The sequence below is a fragment of the Odocoileus virginianus genome, chromosome 11, assembly GCF_023699985.2.
Source record: "Odocoileus virginianus isolate 20LAN1187 ecotype Illinois chromosome 11, Ovbor_1.2, whole genome shotgun sequence".
Classification (NCBI taxonomy): domain Eukaryota; kingdom Metazoa; phylum Chordata; class Mammalia; order Artiodactyla; family Cervidae; genus Odocoileus; species Odocoileus virginianus.
Window position 1 is genome coordinate 41,779,878 of NC_069684.1, and position 23,130 is coordinate 41,803,007.

At 41.5% G+C, this 23,130-nt stretch overlaps 1 protein-coding gene across 1 annotated transcript; it reads left to right on the forward strand.

The window, feature by feature from the left end:
* The first annotated feature begins 5,217 nt into the window (after positions 1-5,217).
* Positions 5,218-18,397, forward strand: SELE (selectin E). Its single transcript, XM_020874162.2, has 11 exons — positions 5,218-5,296; positions 6,206-6,592; positions 7,596-7,703; positions 8,690-8,872; positions 9,792-9,977; positions 10,076-10,264; positions 11,871-12,047; positions 12,587-12,697; positions 13,564-13,585; positions 15,378-15,450; positions 16,395-18,397. Exons 1-10 carry the CDS (start codon positions 5,260-5,262, stop codon positions 15,433-15,435), a joined length of 1,458 nt encoding a protein of 485 aa, XP_020729821.2. The 5' UTR covers positions 5,218-5,259; the 3' UTR covers positions 15,436-15,450; positions 16,395-18,397.
* Positions 18,398-23,130: the final 4,733 nt, after the last annotated feature.

Below are 23,130 nucleotides of genomic sequence, written 5' to 3' on the forward strand. Positions count from 1 at the left end.
GGTCTTCCCGGTCTAGGGATTGAACCCATGTCTCCAGTATTGCAAGGCAGACTTTTAACCACTGGACCACCAGGAAGCCCAAGATACACATTTTATTTTTTAAAAGACATTAGTTTGGTGTTTTTGGTTGCACTGGGTCTTCATTGCTGCATTCAGCCTTTCTCTAGCTGTGATGAGTGGAGGCTACTCTCTGGTTATGGTTCATTGGCTTCTCACTGAGGTGATTTCTCTTGTTGCAGAGCACAGGCTCTAGGTGTGCAGGCTTCGGTAGCTGCGGCATGTGGGCTCAACAGGATCAGCTCCCAGGTACTGGAGCACAACCCTGGTAGTTGCGGTGCACAGGCTCAGCTGCTCACGTGGGACCTTCCCGGAGCAGGGACCAGACCCCCGTCTCTTGCATTGGCAGGAGAGATCTTTACCACTGACCCACCAGGGAAACCCCACATACGCATTTTAAATGAGCTGCTCAGGTGAGTCTTCTTCATATGAGAGAAGTCTGAAAACGCCACTTCTCCCTAGGATTGGGAGTGCAGACTGAGAGCCCAAGGCTCCTACCTGACCCAGGTGTTTTGAGAAGGCTACACATGCTAAAAAAGTGAACATGCCCTTCTGCAGAATGAATTTAGAGGGAACCAGACTCATTTTCTATCAAATATACTCATGTTTCAATCATGCAAGAAATGCCATTCTACACCATGATGGCACATTGTTGATTAATTTTACTTCACAATTTTGAGTGTGCAAGAAATACCATATTTGTATACTCTAAGTTGGATGGAATCTTTATTAGGATTTCCCCTCCCTACCTTGGGCTTCCCAGGTGGCACTAGTGGTAAAGAACCTGCCTGCCAAAGCAGGAGACATCAAACCCAGGTTCGATCCCTGTGTCGGGAAGATCCCTTGGAGGAGGGCATGGAAACCCACTCCAGTATTCTTGCCTGGAGAATCCCAAGAATAGGGAAGCCTGGTGAGCTATAGTCCAAAGGGTCACAAAGAACTGGACACAACTGAAGCAACTTAGCACGCACACACTCCCTACCTTAGACTCTACAGAAGTACTTCAGATGTGAGCGGAGTCAAATTTGGGGGCAAGTTACCAAGGCTTTCAAAAAGAAGCACCTCGAAACACTGCCCAGAGGTGAGGGAACCCAGAACCTCAGGAAGGCCCCTGCCCATGCGTCTTAGTTCCTTTCAGCTGAGGGAACTGAGGAACCAAAGCTAAATGTACTTACGACCCATGCTACTTCCCATTCAACCCAATAATCTCCTGTCCATAGCTTTTATTTTTTTTCTTCAAAATTATTCTTTTTTTTCCCCCGTTTATTTTTATTAGTTGGAGGCTAATTACTTTACAATATTGTCTGTAGCTTTTATTGTCCTTTGCTATGGAAGATGAACTGGATTGCCTTGAGTAAAACTTAACATTTGCCTTGGGAACCTTGACATCCTCTTCCGGCTCTCCCTCACTTCCTCAGGGATGTCCCTTCACCATAAAGATGAGAATGAGTTTGCCTGGGTGGGCAGCAGAAAAAGCGTTTAAAGTCCTTGATGCCCCATTACAGGATGTGGAGAGGCCAGACAGGCACTTTCAGGAAAGTGATGATGACGCCAGGAAGGGCGGCACCTCAGACAAAATAGCCCTGGTGGTGGACGGAGCCCGAGGTGTGCCTGTGTTTGGATCATCTTCTTTCCTTTTCTCCTTGCCTCCCCAAGTTGGAAATTGTAAGGGTGTGTCCATATGAGGCCAGGGTTGAAAATGGAGCTATCCAGGGATAACCAGCTGCATCTTCTGAGCTTGGGAGATTCCATGCGGCCTTGAGGCACCTCTAATCAGCCTGCTATGTGGGGGCATTAGGTTCATTTGGGGAAGGGGAAATAATATTCAACACCCCCAGCTATTCAGTGCTCACCTGACTTCCTCTTCAACTCATTCTTCGATCCTCCAAGTGAGGGTGCCCTTCATCAGATTCTGATACAAAAAAAGCAGGTGAAGAAGCTATAGTCCAGCTGTCAACCCACTCCTGGCCCTCATAGTGCTGGCATCTCTCTGTGAGAGGCAAATGAGGTCTGTCTACGCCTCTTTCAGCAACTCTACAGCCAGGAGAAAGTCCCCCCCACTCTTAGTGGCCAGGTACTTGATTTGCAGTCCCAACCTCAGATGACACGCAAGTGGAAAATATTCTGGGAGAATGCAGGATAACTGTAAGGGTGAGTGAGTTTGGAATATTATACTTCTGGTGGTAATAACAATAATATAAGTTACCTTTACTCACAATCACTTCTATTCCTTATTTTTCATATCCTTCTTATTTGGTATTAGGGTACGTCCCTGCACCCTTTAGCCATAGAGAGAATCTGCTTTAAAATCAGGATCTCCTGGAAAGTGTGACACAGGGATCGAAACTTCTCCTGGTGTAGCTCAGCCTGCCTGCTTTTTCGTCATCCACTTCACCCCCACAGCTGAGAACCTAGAGTCTACTTTCACTGTATCTTCTGTCTACTGCTCACTGCCCCCTAGTTCCCTTCCTGCCTTCGTGTCTCTGAACTCAGGACACAGCCACTCTGAGGGAGAGCTGGGGCTATCACACTGCTCTTGGGAAGAAGAAAGAGATTGGAGACTTGGGAAGAAGAGGGCAAGGGGAAGACTGGAGACTTGGGAAGAATAGGGAGGCTCGTTGTGGGGCAAAATAACAAGAGAAACCACAGACTGGAATAGAGCAGTTAACGAAGCTGGCTCTGGAGACTGACTGCCCAGGTTTCAACTCCTTAGCTCTGTGCTTTTAGTTGAGACCCATAAAATCCTTGGTTCCTCAATTTCCTCATCTGTATTATGGGGATCATAAGAGTGCCTATTTCATAGGCTATTGTAAGAATTAAATAATTATGTAGATGAATATGTAAAAAACAGAACAGGGCCTGGCACATGGTGAAGGTTCCATACATGCTACAGATGATAACTGGGGAGTCCAGGACATATATAGTACATGAAATAGGGACTGTACCACCATTGGAGGTATTTTTAGATATTTGTGAACTAATGAGAAAGGAAAAAGACAAACTTAATTTAGTTATGAAAAATCATAATAGTAAATGTAGTTATCTCGGGCTGTTATGACTAATTTCTATTTTCAAAATAATTATTAGGTACTTTATTATTGTGTCAGATAAAGATCTGCCTACAGTACACATTTTAAAATGACAAATCATGTGTTCACAACTTATTAAAAATTAACATACATATAGATTAATAACATTAATATTAACCCAGCTTCACATCTTTCTCTAAAATCTAAGCAAACACTTGTGACTGATTACTTTCCACATTTACTGAGCAACAACAACCACATTTACAAAAGTAAAGTTTGATTAAAAGGTAAAATAATGCTAACATCTGGAAAACATAGGACAGTGGGAGGGTGGATGGTATATATTTTCTGTTAAAAGTTGGGCATATTTAGGAGTTAAATTAGCTAACTGGGTTATTCATTTACTTTTTAAGTCAGTTGTATTTATTGGAATTTTTCCTCTCTTTTCCTATTTGGTTTAGGTCTTTATGTACACAGAAAGAACCAGAGCGCTAACAAGTAAGGAGAAAAATAAACCTGTTATGTCCCCCTCAACCTCCTCACTACTACTTCATGTCTGCTGAGAGTACATTGTTAGGTGTCCTGTTTTTTAAAGTTGTTTAACTGTAGAATTTAGCTTTACTTGATCTCTACAGAATATGGAAATTAAAAGATTCCCATTTACTGTCTCTACCATTTGAATTAGATGGGATGCAGAGATGGGGAATGGTGATTGTATTGTATATAATCCCCCAAAAGAAATGCCAATATAAAGAGTAGGAATCAGTGATATTATACATACATATATGAAGTTGATAACTATATATATAGTTATATTTGACACAGAATTCTTTAAACTGTGTTCATTTTACTATAAAAGTTATAGAGGGTCATTGCAAAAACTGGAAAATGCTGAAAATAATCATGAAACTTATAAAAATAACCCCTAAATCCTGCCCTCTAGAAATCTACTGTTGACATTTTGATACATTAAAAAAAAATTTTTTTTTTTGCAATTATTTAAATTTTCTTAAAACCAAATTTGGTTCAATTAAACACAAATATGTATAGTTTTCATCTTTATTTTCTCACTGAACAAATCACGAACACTTTCCAGATGGAATATCTAAGTCTGTTTCTCATTTTTGTTATATTTAAGAAACAAGGAATTATTTCAGACATGTAAGTGGGAAATAATATTTCTAGTAATTTAGTCAAAACTATGCATAGAATCTGAGGATTAACATTTATTTCGTGATTAACATGACCTCTGTGAGACAGTGTACCTTAAAATGAGTTGAGTTGGCAGGTGAGAAAGAGGAAAAAAAGTGAGTGATGACCCATTAATGACTGGTATGCAGTAAGAAAATCAAGAGTAATAGCCCATAGATGACAACACTATTCTTAGTTCACTTCAGTTGATAAAATTCTGATTACTACCACAATTTCAGGAAAAGGATCGCTAATGAGCCACATTTTAAAACTTTCTAAAGACATAGATTTTATGTTAATAGAATTAAAACTGTGCATCTGTGTCATATTAATAGAATTCATCTAAAATAAAAAGGGGACTTCATTTTGACATCACTGTCATTTTTAGCACTGTGGAATTGCTGGGAATTCCTCTTTACTGGGTTTGGACATTTCTGTATTACTCACAGGAAGCACCCTATCCTATAAAGGATGGTTCCAGCAGAAGCAGAGCTCCACTGTTCTTGGCAGACCTCACATCAAACCTGCAGGAGTGGCACAAAAGAGAAGCAGCAGCGCGCGGGAGGAATCTGATACTGAAACAACCACTTCACCGAACAGTAAGTGCAAGAAATCTTCACAAGAACAGTCCTGACCGTGAAGCACAGATCATGAATATGAACAGATTTGCAAAAAGCCTTCCACAGAAGATCTGTGCAAGCTCTTATTGCATTCAGACTACTTAAACCTGGCTTTTCTTTTTGACTGAAATGATGAAAATCTTAACTTCTGTATTTATTCCTTTGGGCAAACTTCTTTGAAATAAACCTTGTGGCAAAAGATTATAATCCTTTGAACATCTTATGATGCTGCTCTACACATCATTGTATAATGATCTGGGTATCTGGTAGCCTGGGAGTTCATCCTATAATTAATTTTGTACTTTCCCCCCCAGAAAAGCATTTTCAAGTCTAATCTTTGGATCAAAAGAACTCTTGAAGTTATGATTGCTTCACAGTATCTCTCTGCTCTCACTTTCGGTAAGTCGATGTCAGTTGATAGACTAACGTTTCTTATCCTTAGCACTACTGGCATTTTGGACCAGATAAGTTTTCCTTGTAGGCGGCTGCCAAGTGTAATGTAGGTTGTTTAGCAGCATCCTGGGTTCCTCCTCATAATGTGTTGTGCCCTCGGCTAGGAGCCGTTTACCTCTTTGTGTCTCAGCTCCCTTAGGTATAAAGAATGGTCATAAATAATCTTATTTCCCAGAGGCCTTTGGAGGGTTCAGTATCATGATTCATGTAAAGTGCCTCAGACAGTGCTTGGTGGTGCATATTTAGTGCTCAAAAAAGCTTAGTTATCCTGATTTTTATTCTACTATTAGGTAGGTGTATTGATAGGTTATAGTGGGTGAATTGGAAGTGGAAGGTCAATTACAAAAGAGAAACACAGTAAATGGTAGCTTACTAAGTGGAAGGTCAATTACAAGAGAGAAACACAGTAAATGGTAGTTTCTCCATTCGTACCCATTCTTACTTTGGAAAAACATTTTCCAAAAAATTCTTACTTTGGAAAAAAAATTGAATCATCCCAAAGGAGCATACTTTGGGGGCTTTCAGGGGGCTTCTCTGGTGGCTCAGCAGTAAAGAATCCACCTGCAATGCGGGAGCTGCAGGAGACCTGGGTTCAATCCCTGGGTCAGGAAGATCCCCTGGAGAAGCGCATGGCCACCCACTCCAGTATTCTTGCCTGCAGAATCTCATGGACAGAGGAGACTGGCGGGCTGTGGTCCATGGGGCCGCAAACAGTCAGACATGACTGAAGCGACTGAGAAGGCACGCACACCATGGCCACTAGAAGCCAAAAATATGACAACAAAAGATTCAGCTAACAGAGTCAAACCACAGCAGGGCTAAACTTTCCCATTCCTTTCATGTTTCCCCCCTTAGTGCTTCTGCTGTTTAAAGAAAGTAGAACCTGGTCTTACCATGCATCCAAGGAAAACATGACTTTTGAGGAGGCCAGAGATTATTGCCAGAAAACTTACACAGCTCTAGTTGCAATTCAAAACCAGGAAGAGATTAAATACCTGAACTCCACATTCAGCCATTCACCAAGTTACTACTGGATTGGAATCAGAAAGATCAACGATATATGGACCTGGATAGGGACCAATAAGTCTTTGACCAAAGAAGCCACAAACTGGGCTCCAGGTGAACCAAACAATAAGCAAAGTGATGAGGACTGTGTAGAGATCTACATTAAGAGAGCAAAGGACTCAGGCAAGTGGAATGATGAGAGATGCACCAAAAGGAAGCTAGCCTTGTGTTACAAAGGTAAGGAGTCTGCGGCAGCAGTGGGAGGGAGATGTTGTGTATGAGCATCTTGGCAGATTGTTGACTGTATACAAAAACCGGTCTCTATTGTGTGGATTTTATGTTCTAAAAAGATTCAGTTTTCAAACAATGTATTTGAAATATTTAAACACCTGAAACTTGCCTCTTTTTGCTTCTTTGTGTGAATGTAGTTAAGAATGTATGTGTTTATGTATGGTGGTGATTTAGTTGCTAAGTTGTGCCTGACTCTTGTGACCCCATGGACTGTAGCCCACGAGGCTTCTCTGTTCATGGGATTTCCCAGACAAGAATACTAGAGTGGGTTGCCATTTACTTCTCCGGGGTCTTCCCCATCCAGGGGTTGAACCTGAGCCTCCTGCATTGCAGGCAGATTCTTTACCTACTAAGCCACCAGGGAAGCCATATATAAGTATAGACCTACATACATATGTATACATAAATATAGGCTTCCCCAGTGACTCAGTTGGGTCATAAAGAAACCACCTGCAATGCAGGACACTCAGGTTCAATCCCTGGGTGCGGAAGATCCCCTGGAGGAGGAAATAGCAACCCATTCAAGTATTCTTGCCTAGAGAATCCCATGGACAGAGGAGCCTGGCAGGCTATAGTCCATGGCGTCGCAAAGAATCAGACATGAGTTAGCAACTAAGCCACCATATACTTAATACAGTGTGCATGCACACATGTAATATACTTTTTAGTTACCTTTTATTTATTTGCAGTAGGAGAATTCTCTTTAAATTTGTGATAAAGTGAATTTTCTATTTTGGTGCCAGTTACAGTTCTACCTCTGATATTAACATCAGGGTTTGTAATTTTTGAGCTTAAAACTCAGCTTGGGCATTTCATCAAGCACCTCCATTAAACTCTCTGACACTCTGTATCACTGGTGACATCCCTGTTACATATCTTTGATCCTAAATTCAAAGAAACTCAGTTGAAGTATAATAGCAAGGGTCATCACGGATTGTCTTTTCCACAGCTGCCTGTACCCCCACACCCTGCAGCAGCCATGGTGAATGTGTAGAGACCATTAACAACTACACTTGCCAGTGCCACCCTGGCTTCAAGGGCCTCAAATGTGAGCAAGGTAAGGCTTGGTCTCAACTTTTCCTTTGCCCGAGATGGTAGGAGCATTTTATGTCCTAGCTGGTTTTGGTGTCAGGTCTGCATACTTTCCCTTCCCTGGAGCATATGGAGTCAGAAGGAGGTTAAGAGCTGAAGCTGTGAAATCAGACCCTCCTGTGTTTGAATCCCAGATCTACCACTTAGTAGTTACGGCACCTTGACAACAGAGGTAAACTCTCAAGTCCCGGGTTCTCACTGTAAAACAAGGACAATAGAGTATCAATTTCATAGGCTTGTGGTTTGGATGATGTGAACAAATGCAGACACGACATTTTCATAGTGCCTGTTTTTTGCTAAGTTGCTTTAGTCATGTACGACTCACTGCGACTTCATGGACTGTAGCCCACCAGGTTCCTCTGTCCATGGGATTCTCCAGGCAAGAATACTGGAATGGGTTGCTGTGCCTTCCTCCAGGGGATCTTCCCAACCTAGGGATCGAACCCAGGTCTCTTTTGTCTCCTGCATTGGCAGGCAGGTTCTTTACCACTAGTGCCACCTGGGAAGCCTAGTGCCTGACATTTGATAAATAGTAGAGTCCCTTGGACTGCAAGGAGATCCAACCAGTCCATCATAAAGGAGATCAGTCCTGGGTGATCATTGGTAGGACTGATGCTGAATCTGAAGCTCCAATACTTTGGCCACCTGATGCAAAGAGCTGACTCATTTGAAAATACCCCGATGCTGGGAAAGATAGAGGGCAGGAGGAGAAGGGGATGATGGAGGATGAGATGGCTGAATGGCATCACCAACACAATGGACATGGGTTTGGGTGGACTTCGGGAGTTGGTGACGGACAGGGAGGCCTGGTGTGCTGCGGTTCATGGGGTTGCAAAGAGTCGGACACGACTGAGCGACTGAACTGACTGACTGATAGTTCTGGTTTCCAGGGTTCTTGCCACGTGCGACAGGGTGAGAGAGGAGCAGAACTGATTTGTTTTCCTTTTTCAGTTGTGACCTGTCAGGCACAGAAACATCCTGAGCATGGACATCTGGTTTGCAACCCTTTGGGGAAATTCAGCTACAACTCTTCCTGCTCCGTCAGCTGCGCAGAGGGCTACCTCCCGAGCAGCACGGAGGCCACGCGGTGCACGTCCTCTGGAGAATGGAGCGCTCCTCTCCCAACCTGCAATGGTAAGTCTCTCTCAGAAAGCACAGAACATTCTCCAATCCATCGCTCATCCCCTTGGTTTTTATCCAACTTATGCCATTTTCAGCACTTCAGGGAAAGTTCCTTCTAAACTTGTTCTAATTAAACAAGTTCTAATTCAACTTGTTCTCTCAGCCAGTGTAGATAGGGCCAATATGGTATCAGCTGGCCTTGAGAAAAGTTTTGATCCTGTATTTGACATGAGTGTTTCTGAGGCTCTTCTGATATGTAAGGGAACACAGAACTGTGGAACTGCCCTCTCAAAATCTGAATGACTTCCTCTCTCCTTTTTCTGTTTAATTTCATCCATGCAACTGGACCATGGAAGATCATGATCACCAAACAACCTCAGTATATCCTTTTCTCTCTGTCTTATCTTTCTAGACCAAAGACAGAAAAACTCTTTCCTCCAGGTCTTATTGTTTAGGCGCCATGTCATGTCCGACTCTTTTGTGATCCCATGGACTGTAGCTTCTCTGTCTGTGGGATCTCCCAGGCAAGAATACTGGAGTGGGTTGCCATTTCCTTCTCCATCCTCCAGGTCTTGCTGGGCTAAATTAAATGAATGTTCTGTGCATGCTGGGATTTTTTTTTTTTTTTTGAATCACAACTAGTCATAAATCCTAATCTAGAATCTGCTATTTTTCTTTGTTTTTGCCTTTTGTAAAATAAGCCAGGTAAAATGATCAGGAACCACCTAGCACAGTCAAAGTCAATCAGAGAGAATAAAAGTATCAAGGAAAAAACATAACAACTTTATTGTGGGTGTGCTTGTCCCCAGAAGTTAACCTCGGGCTTCGAGTTCTACCCTCTGGAGGTAGTTTCCTTACTGTGTTATAAACTCCAGTTCAATAAGAAGTGAATATCTCACTCCTCTGTAAAATTTCATTTTCAAATCCCTAGTGGTTAAGTGTGATGCTTTGTCAAATCCGGACAACGGAGCTGTAAACTGTTCCCAAAACCATGGAAGCCTCCCATGGAACACCACCTGTACGTTTGAGTGTCAGGAAGGATATAAACTCACTGGACCCCAGCACCTACAGTGTACCTCCTCTGGGATTTGGGACAACAAGCAGCCAACATGTAAAGGTAAGGTGGTTCCACATCAAGATTTACTGTAACATCTCAACCTTTTCTCCAAATGGGCAAGCCTGACCTGCTAATGTAAACTGGGACATGTGTTGCAGCTGTGACGTGTGCAGCCATCAGCCATCCTCAGAATGGCACTGTGAACTGTCGCCACTCCTCGGCTGGAGAGTTCGCTTTCAAGTCATCCTGCCACTTCGCTTGTACAGAGGGCTTCGTGTTGCAGGGGCCACCCCAGGTTGAATGCACTGCCCGGGGACAATGGACACAGCAGGTCCCGGTTTGTGAAGGTAAGCCTGAGAGTCTCCTTTCTCAAAGAACAGCAGTCTGCGAACATGGGCACTTAAAATCAAACCAGATGCCTACATTATTAACTATAATAATCAGATCTGATGGGCAACAATCCTTTTATGTTTTTGAGATGTATATAAAAGAACAGATGCTTGTCCAGGGAAAGGACTGTGTGGAATAAGAGTGGATGCTTTGCTGGCTTCTTAATTGTCCTCGACTAACATAACTTTGCAACCCCATGGACTATAGCCCGCTAGGCTCTTCTGTCCATGTTATTTCCCAGGCAATAATACTGGGGTGGGTTGCCCTCCTCCTGGGGATCTTCCCAACCTAGGGATTGAACGTCTCCTGGGCTCTGGCCCTGGCAGGCGGATTCTTTGTTGCTGAGTCACCAGGGGGCTACAGTCCATGGGATCACAAAGAATCTGACACAACTGAGCACACACTCAATATATAAATATATACAACTTTATAAACATTGGCATCAAGTAAGCAGAAATCTTAATCTAAAGGGAAATCACATTAGAAAATTTACAAAATAGAATTATGAGAACATGTTGTTGCTGTTGCTGTTCAGTTGCTAAGTCGGGTCTGACTCTTTGAGACCCCATGGAGTGCAGCACTCCAGGCTTCCCTGTCCTTCGCTATCTCCCGGAGTTTGCTCAAATTCATGTCCATTGAGTTGGTGATGCTATCTAACCAACTCATCCTCTGCCACCCACTTCTCCTTATGATCTGACTCTAAAACTGTTATCATGCCCTTCTTCTGAAACTGCTCATAACTAGCAGTGATGAAAATGTTTCTAGTATGGTCTCAGTTAGAGACACCCTTAAAACATACATAAGCACTAAAATTTAGTTTAATAAAGCAAGAGCAAGGATGTTGAAAACAAGCAGGTTTCACTATCAGGTGCTAACATTTTTGTAGCCAAATACAGCACAGAGTTATTTCTAGTGGCAGAAAACCACAAGACAAAAACCAAACTGTAAAGCAGATAAATTTGATGTGGCTGCCTGCTTATCTTCTTTTCTTTTTGGCCTCATCTCTAAGTACTCAAGACTCATAAGTTGCTCCCTGACTACCTAAAATCTTTCTCCTGACCCTAACTTCATCACAGGTCAGAACGGGAGTATTGGTCCTGTAAAAGGCTGTCTAGTACCATTGTCAACAGCAGGACAGAAATTCAAAGAAAACACAGCCGTCTTCCCATTTGTCCGGGGACTAATGAAGAGGCAGAGTCGTGTCCGACTCTTTGCAATCCCATGGACTGCAGCCTGCCCTGCTCCTCTGTCCATGGAATTCTCCAGGCAAGAGTACTGGAGTGGGTTGCCTTTTCCTTCTCCAGAGGATCTTCCTGACCTGGGGATCTAACCTGGGTCTCCTGCACTAAGGGCAGTTTCTTTACCAACTGAGTCACTAGGGAAACCCAGTGAAGAGGCAGCCACATAAAATTTATCTGCTTTGCAGATTTCCCCAAAGGACTCGATTCTAATTTCCTCCATACTGAAAACTATGTAGTACTTAGACTTATTGGTGACTTTGTCAGTTTTAGAAGTCTTCCAGTGGATTTTTCTTAACTGCTACCCATATCCTATCATTTTCAGTGGTACGATGTTCACGTTTGGACGTTTCTGGAAAGCTCAGCATGAACTGCAGTGGGGAGCCCGTGCTTGGCACTGAGTGTAGGTTTGCATGTCCTGAAAGATGGACGCTCAACGGCTCTGTAGTGCTGACGTGCGGTGCCACAGGACACTGGTCTGGGATGCTGCCAACCTGTGAAGGTGAAGCGCTGAGTGATGCTGGCTGTCTGGGGCGGGGGAATCAGAGAGAAGAAAGGGAGCTTAGAAAGGAAGCTATCTGGCTACAGTAATGAACTATCCGGTATGTCCAAACCAGGAAGGTCAGAAAGGTTACCCAGGTTAACATTTAATGGGTGGATATTTCATTTTATGGGAAAGAGGGAAAACAGGAGTGACATGTTGATGGAATTTAGATAATTGGAGAAAGGAGAGCTAGTGGGAAAAGTGGGAGAGAAAAGGAAAATGAGTGAAAAAGAGAAAGAGAGACAGAGGTTAACCAAAGTGTGCTGTAAAAGCTTGGCAAGTTAGAGCTCTGCCTGCCCGTGCTGGAGGTAAGCTCACAAAGAGGTTTGGGCTGATCTCAAAGGCCTTTAGTACCATGTCTCTGCCTCATGTATTGGACTAGATGACTCTTCTGCTTTGCACATTATAACCAGTGTACAAAGAAAAGGGCAAATGGACAGAACGGGAAGATTTAAATTTAATTCCTTCTCATGACCGTTCATCCTCTGTTTCCTTAGCTCCCACTGTGTCCCAAACTCCCTTGGCAGTTGGACTTTCTACTGCTGGAGTCTCCCTTGTGACAATATCATCATTTTTCTTCTGGCTTCTGAAACGCCTTCGGAAGAAAGGTGAGGACATTTATGAATGTACTCCGAAAAGGTTTTTGAAAAAAAATTTTTTTTCTCATTGATGAGTCATGTTGTCTCTCACAGATTTACAAAGTAATTAGAAGCAAATCACTAGTCATTTAATGATAAACACAAATAAACTGCAGGATAAATAAGCAGAAATCTTAGGAAAAGATACTAACATACAAATGTTAGTATGCTAACATTGTACAACTCCAGGGGATGCTATTCACTTTGAACGCTATGTCTGAGGAGTTGCTACACCGAGGCTGCCATAATTAGTGGTCCTGGGAAAATGAAGAAAATGTTTCCAAAAATTGTATTTGGAATACAGGCTTAAATTTGGGAGCATCTCAGGAAATATGCAGTATTCTTGCCAGGAAAAAATCATAGAGGAGCCTGGTGGGCTACAGTCCACAGGGTCACAAAGAGTTGGACACGATGGATCGATTAAGCACACACAAAGAATATGCAGACACATCTAGCCATACTCCTGATCTATTTGGCCTACAGAGTCTTTAAATTTTTTTGAACTAAATTTTTTTGAACTAAATTCTGACACAAAATAGGAAATTTCATGTCAAATCAGATTTGAGATTTCTCATGACCAACTGGAAGATGGACAAACTTGGCAGGTGGAGCCTATGGGCTATCTGCTTGCCTTAGGAAGCTGCCGTGCCCTTTGCATGAATGTACACTTTGCATTCACCCTGCCCTGTTGTCTGATATGTTTGTGTTCTGATAATTATAGGGGCCTTGAAGGCCTTGAGTTTGCAATCCCTGATAAATAGAGTCATACTGTTTCAGGATTTAAAATGTCCTTGAAAGTTACTTAGCCCAAATTAATAGTTCTCTTTCTCTTGCAGCAAAAAAATTTTCTCCTACCAGGTAAGCTGCATTCTTGAATTTAGGTTGGTGCAAAAGTAATTACGGTTTTGTACTGTTGAAATTTGCTGTTTGATATTGGAATACATTCTTAAATAAATGTGGTTATGTTATACATTATTTTAATGCACATTTCTCACTGTATGTGTTTTTGCTAATGACATTGTGTGTGCTAAGTCGCTATAGCTGTGTCTGACTCTTTGGAACCCTATGGCAATAGTCCTCCAGGCTCCTCTGTCCTTGGGATTCTCCAGGCAAAAATACTGGAGGGGATATTTCCAACCCAAGGATCGAACCTGAATCTCTTATGTCTCCTGCATTGACAGATAGGTTCTTTACCACTAGTGCCCCAGGAAAGCCCTGCTAATGGCATTACTTGCTGTTTATTTATTTATTTATAATGAAGAGCAATAGTTTCCTTCTCTGTTCCTATTTGCTCTTTTCTTAAAATTAATTAATTTATTTTAATTAGAGGATAATTTCTTTGCACTATTGTGGTGGTTTTTGCCATACATCAACATGAATCACCCACAGGTGCACATGTGTCCCCCCATCCTGAATCCCCCTACTCAGAGCACCAGCTTTGAGTGCCCTGCTTCATGCATCAAACTTACTTTTTTGGACTACAGAAATGACGTTAGGCAAAACTCAAATTAAAGCGATTTTTTTACTCGAGTTCAAAATGGATTGTAAAGCAGCAGAGACAACTTGCAACATCAACACATTTGGCCCAGGAACTGCTAATAAACATACAGTGCAGTGGTGGTTTCAAGACGTTTTGCAAAGAAGGCAGCCTTGAAATGAGGAGCATAGTGGCCGGCCATCGGAAGTTGACACTGACAGACTGAAAGCATCACCAAAGCTGATGCTCTAGCAACTAACTACGTGAGAAGCTGCCAAGGAACTCAATGTTGACCATTCTATGGTCGTTCGGCGTTTGAAGCAAGTTGGGAAGGTGACAAGGTTCAATAAGTGAGCTGACCGCAAATAAAAAAAAAAATCATCATTTTGAACTGTTGTCTTCTCTTATTCTACTCAACAACAAACCATTTCTCAATCAGATTGTGACATGCGATGAAAAGTGGATTTTATATGATAATCAGCTCAGTGGCTGGACCGAGGAAGAAGCTCCAAAGCACTTCCCAAAGCCAAACTTGCACCAAAAAAAAGGTCATGGTCACTGTTTGGTGGTCTGCTGCCTGTCTGATCCACTACAACTTTTTGAATCCCAGTGAAACCGTTATATCTGAGAAGTATACTCAGCAAATTGATGAGATGCACCGAAAACTGCAATGCCTGCAGTCAGCATTAGTCAACAGAATGTGCCCAGTTCTTCTCCACAATGCTGGACTACATGTTGCACAACCAATGCTTCAAAAGTTGAACAAATTGGGCTATGAAGTTTTGCCTCATTCACCATATTCATCTGACCTCTTGTCAACCAGCGAGCACTTCATTAAGCAGCTTTACAACTTTTTGCAGGGAAAACGCTTCTACAACCAGCCTGAGGCAGAAAATCCTTGCCAAGAGTTCACTGAATACCAAAGCACAAATTTTTATGCTACAGGAATAGAGCAACCAATTTCTCATTGGCAAAAACACGTTGATTGTAATGGTTCTTCTTTCGATTGCTAATGATGTGTTTGAGCCTAGTTATGATTTAAAATTCACAGTCCGAAACTACAAATACTTTGGTACCAACCTAAATGTAAAGCATGCCATTGAACATTTTACACATTTTTCTCTTCATGTTGGAAACCAGTGCTTTACCTTGGTGTTCTCATGTGTTCCACAGCAGCTGCTCAAGCCTGAAATCAGATGGATGCTACCCAGCACCTTCTGAGTTAATTTAAGTCCAAAGGAATCAGGTAAGATTTGAAAATCACATATGGTTTTGAAAAAAAGACATGTTCTCCACATATTCTATTGTTCTTTGAACCCTCCAAACCTGCTAGTTTCTAGGGGGGAAATCACCACCTTGGTGTTATTTTATGGAAAGTTGTTTCTTTCTTTCTTTCTTTTTGTAGGAGAGGAAAGGAACAAGAATCTTGCCTTCATTGAGTAATTTCATTTATGAAAATTAATAATAATAATGATATTTAACCATTCTATAGCACTTACTATGTTCTAGGAACCACTCTAAGCTAGGAATTCTATGAGATAAGGGCTATTATATTTATTATTATATATATGAAGAAAATGAGGCACAGGGAAGTTGGGTAATGCCTAAAATCTCAAAACTATTAAGTTATATAGTCAGGAATCATAATCAGGTGGTATGGCTCTAAAATCTGTATTCTGAAAAACACTCTGCTTTGCTTTGTGAGAATTTGGAAGGTTCAAGTCGCCTCTGAATAGATTTTTAAAAAATTAATAGACATTTTTTTGTATGCAGTTTTAGGTTTACAGAAAAAATCAGTAGAAAGAACAGAGTTCCAACACACCTCCCTCATACCCTCTGATTTCCTCTATTATTGACATCTTACATTAGTATGGTATTTTGTTAAAATTGATGGGCCAGTTTTGATACATCATTATTAACTAAATCCCACAGTTTTACATTAGGGTTCAGTCCTGGTTCTGTATATTCTATGGGTTTTGACAAATATATAATGACATGTATCCATCATTACAGTATTGTACAGAATAGTTTCACTATCCCAACTGAATAGGACAGTGTTCATATTTGCTGTTCATATTTGGGCTAGCCTTGTGAGAGTACACACAGTTGTCTGTGCTAGAAGGGGAATTTTGTTGTTGCTGTTAGTATGCAAAATATTAAGGATCCTGATGTCATGCACTCTCATTGCAGGAGCACAAGCAAATTAGGAAACGAGAGCAATACCCTGAAGATGGCAGAGACAGAGAGGTCTGCTTGGGTCTCCAGCTCTTCTCTCCTACTGCATCCACTGGCTACATTTACAGGTGGGGCCATGGTACCCATGAGGACTTCAGTGGACAAAATCCAACGAGCAAGTCCAGTCTGCCACCAAAAAAGACAATTCTCTCCTTTCCAGCACTGGCTACTGGAAGGAAGGGATATTCTTGTCCATGCAAAAGCAAAGAGACTAAGGGTCTAGAATCTCCGAATTCCTTTCCTAATTCACCCTTCACTCACTTTGAAATTTTGTGGGGCAATACAATATTTAATGGCACTGTTTCTTTCTTTTGTCCCTCATGGTGTTTCAGCTGCTGACTCTGTAGTTGCTGTCATGGGGAGGAATAATAATTGTCAAGAATGTAGAGGAAACTGGTCATAGATATTCTATTAATAGACTTGGGGGGAAATGACAAAAGTTTAATGCCACGGGGTGATGACATGTGAAAAGTTGTTAATAGTGGAAATTCTATTTAGCACAGCAAGTTCAGTCTCAATCACTTTGATCCCTGTGGGATTCAGTGTTTTTTAAAGTGTTTTTACCTTCCCAGGTGGCACAGTGATAAAGAATCTGCCTGCCACTGCAGGAGATGCAAGAGATGTGGGTTCAATACCTTTGTAGGGAAGATTCCCTGGAGAAGGAAATGGCAACCCATTCCAGTATTCTTGCCTGGGAAATCCCATGGACGGAGGAGCCTGGTGGGCTACAGTCCATGGGGTCACAGAGTAGGACACTACTGAACGACTAAGAACTAAAGTGCTTTTAGAGGTTGCATTCTTTTTGCTTGCATTGAATATAGTATAAATGCCATAAGTCTTAATTCAGTACAAGTATTTTAAGTTATGATTTTAAATTTTTTAAGTATGTATTTATTAAGCTTATATCATACCTGGGCTTACCAGGTGGCTCAGTGGCAAAGAATCCATCTCCCAAGCAGGAGATGTGGGTTCAATCCCTGAGATAGGAAGATCCCCTGGAAAAACAAATGGCAACCCACTCCAGAATTCTTGTGTGGAGAATCCCATGGACAGATAAGCCTGGTGGGCTATAGTCCATGGGGTTGTAAAACAGTCAGACACAACTTAGTGGCTAAACAACAAATGTCTACAATCACAAATATTGTACTTAACAAATACACAAATATTGTACTTAATAACTATTGTAATTAACTTATTGTACACAACTTTACAAACATGTAAAGTCTGATAATAAACATGTTTATATTTATCCTGTGTAATGGCTCTTAAAAATCTATTTTACTTAGGTAAAACTCACATACCATAAAATTCACTGTTTTTAAATATAAAATCCAATGGATTTTGGTATATTCATGAGATTCTGTGACCATCACTACTATCTAACTCTGGAACATTTCTATCACCCCCCAAAAGAAACCCAGGACTCAATAGTAGTCACTCTACATATTTCCCAGGCCCTGATAACTACTTACCTAATTTTTCCTTCTATAAATTTACCTTTCTGGACATTTCATAAAAATAGAATCATCCTACTATATGTGGCCTGTTATGTCTAGCATCTTTTGTTTAGCATAATGTTTTCAAGGTTCAGCCTTTTTTCTTTTTTTACCACGTATCAGTACTCCATTCCTTTTCATTACTGAATAATATTCTACAGTTGGAATATGCCTCATGTTCTTTTTCCATTCATCAAATGATGGACATTTGGATTGTTTCTGCTTCTTGACTGTTGTGACTAACACTGCTATGAACATTCATGCCCAAGTTTTGGAGTAGACTTATGTTTTCAGTTCTCTTGGTCATATACCCAGAAGTAGAATTGTTGGGTCACATGGTAACTTCATGCTTCACATTTTGTGGAATTGCCAAATTGTTTCCCAAAAGGGCAGCACCCTTTCACAATCCCACCTGCAATGTATGAAGATTCCTATTTCTCCACATTCTTTTCAATACTTGTTATTGCCTGTCATTTTGATTATCACCACCCTAGTGTGTATGAAATAGTATACATATGGGTTTTTGCATCAATACTGTACAGTTGTTGGAAAAATATTAATAATATAAAAACAATCATTAAATGCAATGAAACAAAAACTTCTGGAGTCTGTGCATCATACTAGCCTCAGTTCTAGGTTGCTCAAGTCAACCAATTCACCTTGGTTTATCCTCCAGATTCAGTTATTCTCCAGGGTTAGAGACAGTAGTTTTTCCTACACAGAACATGTGCCTTCTCTTTGCTGAAATAGTGTCAACACAAAATGTTTTGTGTGTACCAAGCTAAAAACCACCTTGTGAATCTCATTGTTATCAAAGAATTGGAATATCTGAAATTCCTAAGAAAACAGGGTTTAATATTTGGCTTGGTTAGCCAGACTTAAAAAAAAAAATTGTGGCTATAACATTGTTACAGGCTAAAGTTTTTTTCACTTTGATTTTATACTTCTTCTTCTTAGCTCAAAGTACTACTTAAGATAAAATTAAAGAAAAGGGGAAAAACAAGTATAGACCCTGCTAATTAGGGATGTTTTCATGTAGGACTGAAATGGGTACACATTTGAGATATCAGCTAGAAATGCAGAGGAAGCAGGAATATTAGCTTTCCCTGGTTCCCCCAAAGAGAAAACTGAACAAATTAAATGTATTCAGAAGATACCCAAGTCAAACGGACATAGACAAGTATAGCGCACAGAGTAGTGCAAAGTGCAACAATTCTTGGTGTCAGCAGATTAAAAGATTAGAAAAGAAGTTTAATGAAAGCAAACAAAAATCTACCTAAGCAGGAAGAGCTCATGGTCCTCTTTCAGTAAAAAAATATAGTTTCTACCTTAAAACTTTAACTGCCCTCTCCCAAAAGATTCTAAGCCAAGAGAAATTAAAATATTTCTCTCTTTAGTTATGTACATATGTAGTCATGCTGTCGGTTTATAAGGTTAAAGTCTAAAATCAAGGAGATGTTTTGTTTTCCTTGATCTCCCAATAGTGTAAAATCCTATCAACAGCTATTTTAATAGCTTTCATCAACTGATTCCCACTGAGAGTCCTCAGAATGGGTCTTTATTACCACCCCTGGATTACATGATAAAATCCCCACAAACTCATTAGCTTCTAGGCTCTCAGTTGGCTGTTAGGATGTACTATGTTTCCGAGTCATTGACACAACAAGCACACAAATCTAGTCTTTGCTCACCTCCCAACCACATTTCACACGAGCACTTCAGGAATTGTACTCCATCCACAATGGAGAACTTTTTCTGCCTGCTTTGGAGACACTAGCTTCTGTCCGCTGTTACTCCCCCTCCCCATCTAGAAACCCCTTACTCTTGGCGTCCCTGATTCCTACTCATCTTTCAGGTTCCCTGCTTAAATTTCCCTTCATGACAATTGACTCTTTAGACCAGGTCCCCTCTTTAATGCTCTCGTAGCCCATATTCTTCTTCTTTTCTTTGATTGTTATTAAATAATTATTTGTTTAATATCTGTCTTCCCCACTAGATTCTATGTTTCTTAGGAGTAGGAACTTATTACCTTATTCATTGCTATAATCTTAGAACCTGGCCTATTCCTGACACATGGTAGACACTCAACAAATATTTATTGAGTGAACAAATAAAGAAGTGGATGAACAAAAGCAGACTTGGGCTCATCCTAAGAAGCAGGACTGCTTTTCACAAAAGGAATGAGCTGTCTCAGAAGGCAAAAATTTTATATCCAGTTATGGAGCAAAATATATTTGGCAATAGTGCAGCATAAAATGGAAATAAAGGAGAAAGCTGATGGCTAGAAATAAAGGAACTAGGTAATATCCTCGAGGTTCCATAAGGTATGATTAAGAGGGAAGGCAGCAGGCTGCCCTGGTGGCTTAGTGGTAAAGAACCCACCTGTCAATGGAGGAGATGAAGGGTCAATCCCTGGGTCGGGGAAGATCCCTTGGAGAAAGAATAGGCAACCCACTCTAGTTTTCTTGCCTGGAGAATTTCATGGACAGAAGAGCCTGGCGGGCTACAGTCCATGGGTTTGCAAAGAGTTGGACATGACTGAATGACTAAACAACCACAAAAGGAGACCAGAAAATGAGAAGAGAGAGTGGTCAGGTTATTTCCTACCCACTCTTTTCCCTCTTTGGTGCTGTTTTTGGAAGCAGCTGCATCCTTCCTCTACTACATCTTCTGATGGGGGACTTCTCCCCAGGGTCCTAGTCCTAAGTGATACAGTATGTCCTCTCCTTGAGTGTTCAGTCCCAAGGATGCAATAGCTTCCTGTATTGCCAGTCTCTGGATACTCATTTTCTCTTGTTTGTTTCCTTAACCTTGTTGTTCATCTGTTGTAAGTGGCCCCTCCATGAAAGGCTCTTCAGTGGGAGAAGAATTCACTAATCTGGGGCCAGCTTTGTTTCTGCATGGGCCCCCGAATGACACTCATTTTAACTGAATCACTTAAACTATTTTGTTGAAAACAGGCCATAAGAAGAAAAGAGTAGAAACATGGAGTCCAGATGGGAGGCTTTTGCAACAATAATATAGGTGAGAGATGATGGTTTGGATTAATAATAAAATAGAAGTGATTGAATGCTGAAAATATTTTGATGAAAAAGCCAAAAGATGGTGACATATCGGATGTGAATTGTGAGAAAAAGAGAGGAGTCCCAGTTAACTCCAAAGCCTTGGTTTAAGTAACTGGAAGGATGGGGTTATAATTTACTGAAATGGGAAAGGCTGTGGGAATAACCCACCAGGTATGATGGAAGTTCAGAAGTTCAATTCAGTACATGTACAGTTTGAGAAGATTATTAAGGAAGTAAATGGCAATATCAAGAAGGCATGTGGCTAGGAATGGGGAGCATTCCTAGGGCACGAGGATGGCCTGGCTGGAGATATAAATTTGAAAAAGTCATCAGCATTTAGCTGGTCATCAAAGTGTAGAGCCTGGATTGTATCGTCAAGTCCATGAAGGTAAATAAGAAGAGAAAAAGCAGTGAGCGGTGGAGCACTCCAAAGGTCTGGCGGTTGGAGAGATGAGGGAGAATCAACAAATAAAATAGAGAAGGACTAATCAGGGAAGTAGGAGGAAATGCAGGAGTGCGTGTGCGCTCAGCTGGTCAGTCACGTCTGACTCTTTGCCACCCCATGAACTGTAGCACACCAGGTTCCTCTGTCCATGAGATTTCCCAGGTAAGAATACTGGAGCCTTTCCTCCTCCAGCGGATCTTCCCAAATCTGGGGTCAAACTTGAGTTTCCTCCATTGGCAGGTGGATTCTTTACTGCTGAGCCACTAGGGAAGTGAAATCCAGGAGCTGATGGGCCAAATAAGATGAGGACAGATAACTGGCTTTTGGCTTCAGTGAAGTGAAGGACCTCGGCAAGAGCAGTGTCTGGGGATGCCCGTGGTTGGATAGACAAGGGTTGAGAGAATTGAAGGGAAAGACTTAGAAACACAGGTCTAGACATGTCTTGGGGGTATATATAGCAGGAGCGCTGGCATTTCTTGGTCTTCCTAGCTCCCAGGTTGTTTCCCACTTTAACATGTCTTCTGGGTTCCTTCCAGAATTGCAGCTTAACCATCAACAGCATGGTTTCCAGAACTGACTGACCCTGGTTCAAAGCCCCAGCCCTGTCTCTTACTACCTTTGTGACTAAAGCACCTTTTTAAACCTCTCTGAGACTTTTAAAAATGGGGATAATAATTATATCCACTGGAGAGCAGTAATATTTAATATAATTACTAGATTATTGTTTTAATATGCCTGGAAAAATATTACTGCTTAGATATAATAATTTTTAAGTAGTACTATTTAATATAATTACTGGAGAGCAGTGGTATTAAGCTTTATAAAGGTTAAATAAGGTGATAAATATGGAGTGTTGAGCTCTACACGATTGTTGTTGTTACCGTCTTTTTTAAAATGTTAATCTATGTCAGTAACTCGTCCTTTACATTGCCCTCCACTATACGGGTCCTGATTTTATATGCAGTCTATCTCCTTTACATCTTAGGTCTAGAAATGCAAAGATACCTGTAGGCCCTGACACCTGCTAAGGCAAAAAGCTAGAATCGCTTCTCTTCAGGAGGTGCCATTGATAAGAATGTCCACTAGGGGGTGAGCAAGGAAAGAGGGAGGAGAAAGAGCTACCCTTCATCCAGTCTGTTGGGTTCACTCTACTGGAGTTTGATAGGGCCTCCCCACGTAGCTCAGGGGTAAGGAATCCATCTGCCAATGCAAGGAGATGCTTGCTGGTAAAATTCCATGGACAGAGGAGCCTAGCGGGCTACAGTTCATGGGGTCGAAAAGAGTCGGATACAATCGAGCACACAAACACTGAGGTTTGAGACTATAAATCCGGCCAAAATAGTAATATTTTGAGTGTGTGGTGCTTGAAACTATCAGGGGCTCTCTACCATGGATAGCCAGGAGCTAGTCTAATGCTTATAGAAAGAAAGGAGAGAGAGAGAGACAGAGAAAGGAGGAGGAGAGGAAGAAGAAGAAGGGGGAGAAGAAGGTGGGGAGGTGGTCAGAAGGAAGCGAGGAAGGAAAGAGGGAAGGAGCAAAGGAGGGAAGAAAGGAAAATCCAGCACTAACGTCCTGGGTCAGCGGTTCTTTTTTCTTAGGGTTGGGGTTAGAGCGCAGGCTAGGAAAGGGGTGGAGAAAGAGGTGCAGAAGAGGTGGGGGAAGGGGAGGAAGAAGGGGAAGGGGAG